Below are 14,604 nucleotides of genomic sequence, written 5' to 3'. Positions count from 1 at the left end.
AGTACACAATAGTAAACTGCAAAGGATAAAAACATATAATATGTTAACTTGTGTTTTGAATTTCAATTAATGTAACTACTGAAATCAAATTCTGTGTAGCTCTTTATGGGTAATCCTTAAACTTCCAAACTTTTATTTTTTTTTGTTTTGTTTTGTTTTTGTTTTTCAAGACAGGGTTTCTCTGTGTAGCTTTGTGCCTTTCCTGGAACTCACTTGGTAGCCCAGGCTGGCCTCGAACTCACAGAGATCCGCCTGACTCTGCCTCCTGAGTGCTGGGATTAAAGGCGTGCGCCACCACCGCCCGGCCAAACTTCTTTTTTCACTGTTTTATTTAATTACTTCTGTGTTTCAACTTTTCTATTTTATCTCAGGGACCAAGAAAACCAGACTGCTTCAGTGACTTTCATCCTCTTGGGCTTCTCCGAATACCCGGACCTCCAGGTGCCTCTCTTCCTTGTGTTCCTGACCATATACACAGTCACTGTGCTGGGAAACCTGGGCATGATTGCCATCATCAGAGTCAACACAAAGCTCCGCAGTACCCCCATGTACTACTTCCTTAGTCACCTGTCCTTTGTGGATTTTTGTTACTCCACTGTTGTGACGCCCAAACTGTTGGAAAACTTGGTCTTAGAAGACAGGACCATCTCCTTCTCAGGCTGCATCATGCAGTTCTTTTTTGCATGTACATTTGTGGTGACAGAAACCTATATGTTGGCAGTGATGGCCTATGACCGGTTTGTTGCAGTGTGTAATCCTCTCCTCTACATGGTTGCCATGTCCTCAAAGCTGTGTTCCTTTTTAGTGGGTGCATCATACTCTTGGGGTCTAATCTGTTCTCTGACACTTACTTACTTTTTGCTGAGATTATCTTTTCAAGGTGTTAATGTTATAAATAACTTTGTGTGTGAGCATGCTGCTATTGTGGCTGTATCCTGCTCTGACCCTTACATTAACCAGGAGATTATTTTTGTCTCTGCTACGTTTAATGAAATAAGCAGCCTTGTCATCATTCTCACTTCCTATGTTTTCATCTTCATCACTGTCATGAAGATGCCTTCCATTAGGGGCCGTAGTAAAGCCTTCTCTACATGTGCCTCCCACCTGACTGCCATTACTATTTTCCACGGAACAATTCTTTTTCTCTACTGTGTACCAAACACCAAGAGCTCATGGCTCATGGTCAAGGTGGCCTCAGTATTCTATACAGTCTTCATCCCCATGTTAAATCCCCTGATCTACAGTCTCAGGAACAAAGATGTCAAAGAGACAGTTAGGAAATTGATTAGTAAAAACCTATAGTGACATATTCATTCATTTTCAGGAATGTTGCGCAGAATTTCCCAAGATTTCTACAATAATTGACAAAACTAAAATCAAACAACAAAAGGACAGCGAGTTTAACTTTAAGTTAGCAGATTATTCAAAATCTATTTAAATTGAAGTTGAGTATTCAGCTATAAAATAACAAGCAAAGCAGCGATGACTTTTCTATTTAAATGAAGATTTCACACTTGAAATTTTGTGTGCATAATTTATAAGTTAGCACACAATCATGATGAAACATTTCTTCTTGTTTCAGTCATTGGAGAATGAAAATTTAGATACATGAAATTGATGGATTTTTTGTAATTAGTAGGCTGCTTAATTAACTTAATTAAATGATTATATCCTTGCTACTCTCATTTGCTAATCATGACCGATATCTTTTGGAATATCAAAATCTTGGTAAAATTCAATGCAGTGCAATAACCATTCGACTATAAATTACAAGCTTCAGACAGTCTTTTCTTCTTTTCAATTGTTTTTTTAATGGCTAAAAGAAATATTGTGGTTTCCTTTATTATAATAAGTCTATGCAACCAAAGCTTTCTAAGTGCTTAAACATAAACAGTAATATATCAACAAGTCATGTAGTTTAGCTATAGGGATACTTCATTTATTTAATATCTGGTAGTCTGTAAATCAGATATGATATGCATTTAATCAAATGCTCTGTCAAGTACTGTATACCTTTAAAGAAAATAATATTTTCAACAAAAATAACATATTGGGGAATGCAATAACAATAAAATGAAGTGTATTGAAGGAACTCGTACCTTGTAATGTAAACTAATTCTAAAGCCTATGGCAGGGCAGGTTACTGGCCCTCGGGGGAGACTTAATTCTGATGCTTAGCATAAAACCACTTTCTATAAATACATGTTTGTATCCATCACTACCAGTCTTAATTGGTGAAGTTTATCTAGCGAACTTCAGTGAAAGCCATCTTACAGCTACACAAATTTCTGAAATAAGTGGTGGTTGAGTATTTAGCACTAAAGTTACATGCACTTGAGAATATCTCAAAATAATTGCAGTTCATGAGACATAAGGTGAAATGAATGTTAATCTGGCTAGAGATGGAAGAGTTTACTAATATTCAAATCTTCATGTTAGAATATCTAATTCAGTGATACATTTTTAAATTGTCTGTGATTTTAGTCCTGATAGTTTCTGTAATGAAAAATAATGTGATAATGATATGTTCATCAGTGGGTTACCTTACATTCATGAGTTGATTTGACATTGAGCAATAGCACAGTTTCAAAACCAAATAAAATTTCTAAAAAGGATATGCTGTAATAGACCAGTTATTTACTATCTCTCTCTGTCACATCTTTGTTGCTTAGACCATAGTTCAGTCATGATCTGTCAAACACAGACAGAGGACACCTTCTACAAGCCTTCATATTTTAGAGGAAAAACGGGACAAATCAGACAGGTGCCATGAAAATCTAAGTGACAGTTAGATAGCAGACACATGTAGACAGCTGTGTGTCATCCACCACTGAAATCGCTCAGTGGTGATGAAAATGAAAGCATCGTCTTCTGGCTGATGCCTTACTCAGAACAGCATGTTACAACAGTGTGAACAAGCTCGCAGGTAGTTGTTTGTGAACTTAGTCCTATGAGAGGATCAGGTCAGCAAATAGCACACTAATATTAAAGAATCAGTGAAGGATCAAGAGTGTAAACAGACATTGACAAGGAAGAAGCCTCTTGAAGACTACAGCCTTTTAGAAAACATGATTATGGGTCACCACAAATTAGCCAGAGTCCAACTCCTGTCAACATGGATGCAGTTAGCAGCAAGGTCTAGAAAAATGGCCCAGTGGTCAAGAACACATACTGCTCTTACAGAGAATGTGAGTTCATGTCCTCTGTAAGTATATAAAAATTCACATCTATATTGAGCAGCTCATAACTGACTGTTACTCCAGTTCCTAAGGATCCAAAATCCTCTTCTGACTTTAATGGGCACTTAGGTACTTAGGTGCATAAATCCACACGCCAACATACACATAATAATTAAAGATAAAATGTTCTTGATAAGACGCACACAAAGAAGAAATGCCTGAAGTTTCCTATGAATGGAATGGATCTTTCCTTAAAATTCAGTTTCCTCACAGTTTGTGAATTAAAACAGCAGAGCAAAGAAATCAAGAGAGGCACTTGAATATCATTGCAGGACTGCCAAAAGGAAATAGTGTAAGAAGCCAGCTGTAGTACAGATAAGCAGACACTTAAAGGCCATATAAAAGTAAATGTTTCAATTAATAACATAAATACTGCTCTGAACAAAATCTTTAAAATTTTATCTACCCTTTGTAGGTTCTAATTATTAAAATTTTACATGTATAAGTTTTAAATGTGTGGGTAGAAGTAAGTCTGCAATCTCAGAACCAGCAGTTAGATACTGTGGTTGAAAAGAAAGTTATAAACATTATAATTCCCACAGCGCAGTTCTTTCTTAGTAAGGGAAGGCAAGAAAATTGACTCCAAAAGTGCTCATGTGAAGTTTGCAGAATGTGTATAATGTAATATGCGTACTTATTGTTTGCTGGAGAAACAAACCATGGGAATTATCATTCATGTGTACTCACATATGAATGTGAGGATTGTCACACACAAATGCAAATATGCATACAAGAGGAGGAACATAAAGGACAGAAAAAGAAAAGGACAAGGACGGGTGGATAAGAAAAAGAAAAGGAAAGGAAGAAGGAAAAGAAAAGAGAAATACAAAATATAATAAAACTTATATTTGGACATCATTAAAGAACCACGATTTAGCTCTCTCTAGTCTAAGAAAAAGATCATAATTTCCATTCTCTATAAAGTTATTTACAGTGAATAATGTAAATGTTACACATGCACACATTATCCCCACAGTTTCTCAAAATATTTTATTTTTGTTTCATATTTGACTAGAAAAAATACTTTAGATATGTCTCTCTTCTCTCTCTCTCTCTCTCTCTCTCTCTCTCTCTCTCTCTCTCTCTCTCTGTGTGTGTATGTGTGTGTGTGTGTGTGTGTGTGTGTGCGCGCGCGCGCGCGTGTGGCTATGAGTGAGAAAGGATTTTTACATGGATTAACTTTCTCAAAGTCTCCTTTACATCCTTATTTCTTAGGCTGTAAATAAGAGGATTCAGCATGGGGATGACCATGCTGTAAAACACAGTGACTATCTTAACCAGGAGCAGTGAGCTCTTTGACTTGAGCACACAGTACAGAAGGAGAATGATACCATGGCAGAAGGAGATGGCCGTCAGGTGGGGGGCACAGGTGGACAAGGCTTTTTGGAGTGCTCCTTTGGTAGGAATTTTGATGACAGTGACAAAGATGACAACGTAGGAGACGATGATGATCAGGAGACTGCAAATCTCATTGAACATACAAACTAGCAAGCATGCCAGCTGGCTGAAGGAAGAATCAGAACAGGCTGCAGAGAGAATGGCAGAGTACTCACAGCAAAAGTGGTTAATGATGGTCGATTTACAGTAAGATAGTGCCAAAAGAAAATATGTGAGTGTGGTGGCACAAAGCCCACTCCATAGATAAGTTCCAGTTACTAGAAGAGCACAGAGCCGACGAGACATAGCCACAGTATAGAGCAGAGGGTTACAGATGGCTACAAATCGATCATAGGCCATGACTGCCAGCATGAAGGTTTGGGCCACCACACAAGTGCAGCCAAAATAAAACTGGATTATGCATCCTTTCAAGGACATAGATCTGTCCTCTGTTATCAGAAGATCTAACAGTTTTGGTGCAATCACGGTGGTGTAACAAAGATCAATGAAGGACAAATGGCTGAGGAAAAAATACATGGGAGTGTGAAGTTTAGCATTAATCCTGATGACCAAAATCATACCTATATTTTCCAAAACAGTGATGGTGTATATGATCAAAAACATCAGTTTGGATACTCTGAGAATCCCAAGAAGACAAATAAGATTCCAGTACTCTGATTCCTTGAATGCTGCATTTGGATTCTACTGGAGAGAATCAGAGTCCATCCCAGGCAGCAGGATACAGTGGAAGATGTGGATAGTATGAAGGGAGACAGAAGAACATATCTTAATTTACGATATGACATACATAACAGGTATTTCAAAAGAAAGTAGCATGGCTTTGAATCACAGATTGTTTCTACACATATGTTTCTTAGGTAAGATCAGGGAAACATCACTTCACTTAATATGCACTGTGAAGTCATGAACAATCTTGTGTATTTTAATGTTATCACTCAGGGATAGCCCACACTCCAAACTGGACAGAAATCTCATTTTGCCATCTACGTCTTCAGGCCACCTTCTCTGATAATATTGGAACTGGAATAGGTCTTCAAACAAGTGTGTTAATGTACGGATAGGTGTAATAGCTTTAGAATGCCAAATAACTCTTCTTAAAGAATATTTGGTATTTTCACAAAAATAAAATAAAACATTCTCTTATTAGATTGCATGGTGATTGAGTTTTAGTGTCTATTTCTATGTTTCTGTCTTCCTGTCTCTGTATTCTAAGATAGAAAAAGTTGCATTTATTAGTAGTTATGAACATTAAAGTACTTACTAAAAGAAAAGGAATTACATAGTTCCTTGTACATGTTGGTAAAAGGATACACATGGAAAGGAATATGTTATAAAATCTTGAATTCTTTTTAGGTACCGTGATATAAACATAAAGTAAAAAGTACTGAAATTTTCAAGTGAACTTGCCACCATAGACATGATTTTACCATCTTGAGACATGAAACATAGGAACAATTTATCCTACACTATAGTAGTGAACACTCCACGGAATCTTCTTCTGTAAAACAAGTTGGTAAGGTTAGTCCTTTCCCAGAACTCACTCATCTTGCCCATAACACATCAATACAAAGGGTAGAGAGCCACGAGAGCCATGTTTCATGTCTCTTACATTGCTTGTCTCCTTGAACAAAATCTTGGTTTTAAATATAGAAATTTAATTTATAGTATTTAGGGAAAACTTGCTGTTTTGTAAGACAGAGGTATAATATAAATCACCCTTTTTATAATGACAACCAGAGGTTCTTGTTTTATCTTTTCTATATCAAGCCATCTGCAGTGGTTTTTCCATTCCTCATATCTTAGGTTAAAATTCCCTTCTGCAAGATTCTACTTGGTCTGGATTCTCTCTGTTGAGACTCCTGAAACAAAGATCCACCCCTGACTGTGCTACCTCATACAGTGTTTTATCTTCAAGCACAAATTCTTATTGTCCAGTCATTGGTAATCTGAGAATCCTTAGATTATTGAACATTTCCTAGCAAGCCTAAATTTCTAAAATTAGGCTACTGACTCTACTTGATTGGCTTTAAAATCTCAAAAGTTTACAGTGTTTTGTTTGGAATTTGACATTCAGAAGTAAATGTATACTTCCTTATAGAAGTATAAGACACAGTAGTGTTCTGTTCTCTGCCATATATTAGCTTTTCTTTGTACTTCTGATAACTGAAACTTGGGTAAAAAAAAAAAAACACTACATTTTCAGTAGTACACAATATACTTTTTCAATATGTGCTTTACCCTCATTCCTGTTTCAGATGTAATACACTTTTGTCTTTACACATCTTAACTGTCTCTCCTTTCTCTCTGCACTAATTTGACAATTTAATTGACTTGTTCTAGACCTAACATCCTCTCATCCAATAACCATGTCCCAGTACTGTACAGGACATGGCTTACTACTCAAGTCTTAATATTAGTCCACTTACTGAGTCTTTTTTGAAAGTACAGATGGGACTTCGCAAAGATCGTCGACTGGATTGAGTCAGCACAGCTTGAAATTCTGCTTAAGTAAACTATTCATACATGACTCCAATAAGTTGTTTAAGGTCTGTTGCCCATTTCCTTGCACATGAAAATATAATGAGCAATTATTAATTCAATGGTATTGGTGTCACTGTTATAACGTTATCATCTGTTTTAAATAAGTTAATTTTAGATCAATAAATACTGTATTACATATTTCAGTGCATGCCCACAAAACTAAGGCTGTTTTTTCTCTGTCATGGTTTCTAGAGTTTACTTAGAATTTATAACACATGAGAAACAAATAAAGAATTAATAGCAGTTATTATTTTACAATTATGATTGGTGTAAATAAACTATAAATGGAAACACTGGCAGAGACACACTAGCAGCAATGCTCTTCCTTGATCTCACTATGATTACTCCCAAGCTTTCAGCTACAGGTTCCTGGAGTATCTTAAACTAGCACAAATTGTTTTCATCTTCTCTCATTGTTCCAGTTAAGATGAAATAGAGTAATTACTCAACTTGCACTCATGTGTGGATTCTAGCTTCACAGCCTTATCAAATTGTCAAACTTGTCAAGTTAACAATGACTCAGTGAGAAGCCTTTATATGTATATGCAGCAAAATTATTTTTAAAATAGGAAATACTTAATGTTATTTTAATTCCACCAGGTTTATTATACATTTGGTACACTAGTAAAACTCAAAGACAAAACCAAATCAAGATTTCAACTAATGTAATAAGTTGTTCAGTACCTTGCATTATGAATCTTGGGTGAATCATATGTTGTCACTGCCACTAGGTTCATAGATCTCCTTCCCTAATAAAAATACACTTGCAACTTACATTCTTTCATGTCTGAATTATGATATGATGTGTTATTTAACCATCCACACAAAACCCAGCACCCTCTATAGGGTCATTTATTAAAGGTTTCTTTGATCAATTCAATAAAAAATAAAAAATAAAAAAGTTTGACTAATTACATGAATCTAATTTGGAATTAAGCCATAATCATTTCATTTTTAAAATATGTCACTAAAAGAGCAAAAAAATTATTCATTATTAAAAGAATAATTGTGAGCATAAAATCTCTCACAATGTGAATAAGACTGAAACCAAATTAGGAGATCAAAGAGTGTGTTTAAAGTCTCAAAGCAGGGCCCCAGGGAATCAAAACATAGAAATCTTGAGCAAATATTTACCATGAGCTAGAAACAAGATGACTAAGAAAAATGCTTCCCAATTATGAGCATAATTAATGCAAATCACCAACTCATATGGGACGCTTAAATAGGTTGATAATCTTTAGTAGAAAAACACAACCAACTCACAGCAACCAGTGTGCAGTTCAAAACAAAATAAATTCATTGTTAAAAATATGACGTCTCTAAAAAGTTACATCTCGTTTATCAGCTTGCTTTATTTTCTTAAATAAGTTAATAACAAACTTTCTGTAGCATTATTTGTCTTTTAAATTGTCATTTCAAGCTAATTGTTTATCTTATAAGAAAGCTGATTATGTACATACATATTTATTTGTCAATTATTAGATGTGTTGAAAAAATAATACTTGGGGGTTATGCTGAGTGGTGTTACAGAAACACTAGAAGAAAATTTAAGTGTATATACTTAAAGTTTGTTGTTATTTATAATATATTTTAGACATAATATCCCAAATTTTATTTTATTAAAATATTACCATACTTTGTGTCTTGTATTGCACTTTTACCAGAATTACAACTTGAAGTTAAGAAATTTCAGCAGACTGAAGGGAAGATTTCTATTACCTATCTACTAATTTTGCCAAAAGGAAGAAAATTGTACATCAATTTATCATATACTTGAAGGATATTTTTTATTTATTTTGCTCCATTTAATGTGGCATTCAGTTATATAAGATTTCTGGTGGAGTTTTTTCTTTCTTATTAATTAATTAATTAATTAATTAATTATTTTACATTGTGCCCACAGTTTCCCCTTCCTCCTCACTCCTCCCAGTGCCTTCCCCCTTTCCTATTTTTGGTGGAGTCTCCCCTTACCCCTAGATCCACTCCTCCTCCTTTCCTCTTCAGGAAAGAGCAAGCCTCCAAGAGAACAACAGCCAAACAAGACAAAACAAGATATAGTAAGACAAGGCAAAGCCCTCATATCAAGGCTGAGTTCATTTTGTTTTACATTTGGAAGATTATAAACACTGAGAAATGTATCTGTTACTTTAATTTTACTTAAACATAGGTTTCCAATTATTCCCTAACAAGTCTCTGGATTTCATTCAGATATTTTGCAATATTTCATTTTTCATCTCTAGCTTTAATAATTTTGTTGTCTCTCTCTTTCTTTTAGTTATTTTTTTAAGGATTTGTCAATCATGTTTACGATTCAAAAACAATTTTAATTGACTCTTTGCATTTTCTTTTTTCCTATTTGGTCACTCTCTACAATATCTTTTGTATCCTGAAAAGTGAAATGAAGGATGTGCAGGTAGACTCTACATATCTAACTATACTAGAGGTCCATTGGACAATTATTTCTTTTCTAAAACTTGATTTTCTTATTGAATATCTATATGTTCTACATTCTTAAAATATGATATATTCATTATCAAGATTCAATAGAGATGCTAATAAAATGTTTTAGGGTTTTTAAATAATTATATACAACCAAAAATCACGTGCAATAGTTTCACATTTAATTGTTTATATCTTTCAAGATTAGAATTCAGTAATCATCTTTAATTTTCAAGTCCCTGAAGTCTTTATGACATATACTTAGTACAGATTTTAGTGTTGGGATTTATTTTTAATATATGATATTATTTATGGCATCATGGATTTTTAAATATGTAGATGCTAAGTAAAATTTTCTGGGAAGAGGTCAATAGTGTCTATTCAGCCCAGATTTGTCCCTGACAATAGAAAAAAAAAAAGAAAAAAATTCCACTCATGTCTAGGTTAGTGGGCCAATGAATTTACAGTCCTTACTTAAAAGAAAGGTTGTGGGGAATGGGTGGCTTGAAATCATAACCAGAAGCCTCACGTGAGAACTGATTATGGTTCACAAAACCTGATTTCTTGGCTCTACCTAATGAACTTCCAGGCAGCTCCCCGTGGAGAGTTGTTTTTTTTTTTTTAAATAGCAAGCTTTTTTTTTTTTTAAAGATTTTATTTATTACATATACAGCATATATAACTGCAGGCCAGAAGAGGGCACCAGATCTCATTACAGATGGTTGTGAGCCACCATGTGGTTGCTGGGAATTGAACTCAGGACCTCTGGAAGAGCAGTCAGTGCTCTTAACCTCTGAGCCATCTCTCCAGGCCCCCGTGGAGAGTTTTGTCTTTTCCAGAAATTTCTATGAGTTACATAACCTTGGAAAGGGGATTGTCAAACTTCCTGAGATGACTGAACCTCTTTATTTTCATTGTCTTTCTGAGTATCTTGCTATGTGGGATACCGAGGTCTTATGACTTGCATTAGCTTCTTGAGCATTAAGGGCCAGTGTCTTCTATCCATGGAGAGATTTTTTTTTTTTTTTTTTTTTTTTTTTTTTTTTTTTTTTGCCATGGAGTTCATTATGTGAAGACATATTCCTTCTAAAAGGGCTGATGTACAAGTGAGGACTTTGAAAATATGGTAATATTTAGGCTTTTCCTTGGAGAATGAAGAATGGAGAAAGAGAGAAGGGACGGAGGAGAAGGAGGAGAGGAGAGGAGAGCAGAGAGAGAGGGGAAGGGGAAGTACAAAACATTCAGAGAGGAAGTGTAAAACATATCTGAAAGTATTTTTTAAAAAGTGTTACATGCGTACATTCCTTAGATAAATGTGAACACTGTGACTGGAGCTCCTAAGGGTCAGACCTTCGTCATGACAGCCCCAATAAACAAGTTTCAACCATCCTCCCCTGATGAGTCCATCAAGCACATAAAGTGAAAGAAATACATGGTAGTGAGACCATTCAAAGGAGATTTATTCAATAGGGTTACATTAGAACAGTGAGAAGAGATCCAGTGGCTCAGACCCAAGTCTACCTTCAGAATACTAGCATGAGGTGTAGCTTTCAATAGTATGCCAAATTAAACATCCTGTTTAAGGTGTGGTCCCAACCATTATTGACTTGTCATTCTCCTGTCTCCAGCATCTCCTGGGAGCAGGTCTGATAAGTGCTTTATCTCTTTCTAGAAGATAAACTTTCCCCCATCCCCTGTTAGCCAAAGAGTCAGCCGTTAGCTTTTGCCAGCATGAGAATCCTGGAGGAGCTTCCTATTCCTTGTGGTGTTTTCCTTCAATAGTCTAATAGAGGAAGAAGGAGTGGCAATGTCTCTGCAGAGTACTGTTGTGCTTGTCTGTACCACTACAATACCTCTAAAAAGCAATTCGCTTGCTGTACTCTCTTACTAATTTGTATGTGGAAATTCCCTTTTTTTTCTGAAAGATTATTTAAATTAATTATAATCGGTATAGCTAATATTAAATTTCTTTTCATCAAAGACATTGTTCAATCAAGTATAAAGCAAATAATGCCAAAGGAAAAGATACTTATAAAACACATATCAGACAAACAACTTATTGCCATAATTAAAGGCAAATTCTAAAATGAATAATACCAAGTATAATCCAACAGAGAAAAGGGCAAATATAGCAGTGCTAATCAAAACAGAATAACAAAATGTCAAATGATCTGTGAAGAGTCACTCAATGTATTAGATTAAAAAAGACAAATTGTAGTCAAACATTCTCCAGAAGAGCTTAAAAAACACCTAAGTAACAATGTGACATTGAATGACATTGCTGGAGAAAACTGACAAACTGTCTCAAAGTGAGCATAGATAGACAATATGCATGATACTTTACTTTAGCTACAGCCATAGTAAAATGGAAGTTGAATAGGTCAAGGTGGCAAGGACCTGAGAGGAGTTGGGGAGGGAAAATGTAATTAAAAATATATTAAAAAATAACTAAAAAATTAATTTATTTATTTATCAAACAGATTTTAAATTTATGTTCAAAATAACAATTACTTCAATCTTTTATGGTACAGTTAAACATTAATATTATTCATATTCTCTGTGCATCAAAGAATGTCTCGATACACATATGCATCACCAAACAATTTTAAGGCAAATTGCAGTTAAGTCAATGTGAATGTATTAACATTATCAAAACAATTCTCAGTTTTCTGAATATTTTATAAGATACTTAGAATGAAAATCAAAAATTTGTGCTGCTGTTTCAATGAAATAAACATGTTTATGAATATGATTAGGAAAGCTGTGTGTGCATGTGTGTGTGTGTGTGTGTGTGTGTGTGTGTGTGTGTGTGTGTGAGTGCATGTGTGTGTCTATACTGAATGAGATATCAGTTTCATCTGAATCAATTTCTTGATGGTGTCCTTCACATCCTTATTTCTTAGGCTGTAAATAAGAGGGTTCAGCATGGGGATGACCATGCTGTAAAACACAGTGGCTGTCTTAACCAGGAGCAGTGAGCTTTTAGACTTGAGGACACAGTACAGAAGGAGAATGACACCGTGACAGAAGGAGATGGCCGTCAGGTGGGGGGCACAGGTGGAGAAGGCTTTTTGGAGTGCTCCTTTGGTAGGAATCTTGATGACAGTGACAAAGATGACAACATAGGAGACGATGATGATCAGGAGGCTGAAAGCCTCATTGAATGTGCATATGATTAAGCATGCAAACTGGCTAATTGTAGTATCAGAACAGGATATGGAGAGAATGGCAGAGTGCTCACAGCAGAAGTGATTTATAATGTTAGGCCCACAGTAGGAGTGTTGTGAAAGAAAATGCGTTAGAGTGGAGGAACAAAGTCCACCCCAGAGGTAACTTCCAGCTACCAGGAGAGCACAGAGTTTAGGAGACATGGAAGTTGTGTAGAGCAGAGGGTTACAGACAGCCACAAACCGGTCATAGGCCATCACTGCCAACATAAATGTTTGTGCTACCACAAAGGTACATCCAAAGAAAAACTGTGTTAGGCATCCTTCCTTGGAGATCGTCTTGTCTTCTGTAAGCATGATTTCTAGGAGTTTTGGGGTATTTACGCAAGTATAACAAAAGTCTACAAAGGATAGGTGGCTGACAAAAAAGTACATGGGATTGTGCAGTTTGGGATTAATCCTGATGATTAAAATCAGACCCAGATTTTCTAACACAGAAATGGTGTAGATGGTCAAGAACACCAGAAACAAAGGCATCTGAAGGTTTGGATATTCGGGGAAGCCCAACAAGATAAAAATCACTCCGGCACTGTGGTTTCTCTCATCTTGCATCAGGCTCCTGTTGGAAGAAATCAGAGAGTTCATCCTGAGTAGCTGTATAGAGTCAAGAGAGTGCCTATGAACAGATACAGGCAGGCTGCCAAGATTGCTCTATCCAATATGCAGTAACAAGTGAGTATTGTTGTTCTCAGCTTTGGTGTCTCCTTTGTGTAACTTGAAATCTTTGCACACTTGCTGTAATGCTCCCATATGTTTTAGATATTCATTTCCTCAGCTATAGAAAGAGAAATGAAATTATTTAATTTGCAAATTATATGCTTGCATTATATACATATGTAAAAGCTAAATGATAAACTTGATTTTGACTCTCATTAAATCTCTCTCAAGTAACACAAAGTTTAAATAAGGTTGAAGAAGAATAGGAAAAATAAAATAAAAATGGGGTGACACTGGAGTTCCCAGCAACAGAGTATATTATACCATTGGGCCTGAAGTTAAAAACACCGAGAGTGTCTCACCTGGGAATTTCTTATTTTTTATACTATAAGAAAACAATTGCTGCAACACAGTTCTGTTATGTGTTGACTGAAAAGTCATTCCAAATACTCATAATTACTGTAATTAGGCACTCTACTAATATCCTTCCTGTACTCAACATTGCATAAAATTCTTCATATGGACAAGCCCACACATAACTTCATATTTTCTAATAAAATTGATCTTTAGTTTTCAAAATTTTTTTTAATATTGTGCCATCCAGAAAGCATCTAGAAGTCTCTACATCATGGCTCCTAACGAAGAGTATCAGACATTTTGCTGAATTTTTAAAGTTTTATGATTTTGATTTTGTTGATAAAGCACATAGATTTAAGTCTTTGCATCTATCTGTCTCTGTGGCTAACTACTTTCCTGTCTATCAAAAAAATGCATCTTATAAGGGACAATAAAATTATAATCATCTGGAATTATGAAACAAAATATACAAATATTAAGAAAACAGAGATTTGTAATGACAACCATTTATCATGATGTTGGTAATAGTCCTTGAAGGATATTATATTACTATATTATAACACCTAAGACTTACCAAGCTTCAGAAATTAGTATGGTCTCACAAAATATTAATATTTCTACCACATTTAATTTTAACCTGCAAGCTTAGTTGAAATCCAAGTCAGCTTTGAATATTAACTGAAATACTGAACATTGTATAAACTCTTTATAGGTAAAACAGTTATGTAAGAAAGCACATTTCAGAG

The 14,604-nt window shown here is 35.3% G+C and overlaps 3 protein-coding genes across 3 annotated transcripts; 1 reads left to right on the top strand and 2 right to left on the bottom strand.

Annotated features, from left to right (window-relative positions):
• Positions 1-363: 363 nt before the first annotated feature.
• Positions 364-1,302, top strand: LOC131908291 (olfactory receptor 5D13-like; the record flags this gene model as incomplete). Its single annotated transcript, XM_059259343.1, has 1 exon — positions 364-1,302. A coding segment is annotated over one exon (939 nt), but the record flags the coding sequence as incomplete, so codon positions are not given.
• Positions 1,303-4,385: 3,083 nt separating this feature from the next.
• On the bottom strand, positions 4,386-5,311 carry LOC131908290 (olfactory receptor 1165-like). Its single transcript, XM_059259341.1, is given in 2 exon segments — positions 4,386-5,242; positions 5,245-5,311. Coding segments are annotated over 2 exon segments (924 nt in total).
• A 7,137-nt stretch (positions 5,312-12,448) lies between these two features.
• On the bottom strand, positions 12,449-13,429 carry LOC131908289 (olfactory receptor 1165-like). The gene has a single exon (XM_059259340.1). The coding sequence runs from the start codon at positions 13,427-13,429 to the stop codon at positions 12,449-12,451; it is 981 nt and encodes a 326-aa protein (XP_059115323.1).
• Between the last annotated feature and the right edge of the window lie 1,175 nt (positions 13,430-14,604).

This window comes from Peromyscus eremicus, chromosome 4 (assembly GCF_949786415.1).
Source record: "Peromyscus eremicus chromosome 4, PerEre_H2_v1, whole genome shotgun sequence".
NCBI lineage: Eukaryota > Metazoa > Chordata > Mammalia > Rodentia > Cricetidae > Peromyscus > Peromyscus eremicus.
Note: the sequence above shows the minus strand (reverse complement) of the source record. Positions and strands in the feature narration are given on the sequence as shown.

Bases quoted from the DNA above. Each gene is read 5' to 3' on its own strand.
- LOC131908289 (XM_059259340.1), bottom strand. From the start codon at position 13,429: ATGAACTCTCTGATTTCTTCCAACAGGAGCCTGATGCAAGATGAGAGA.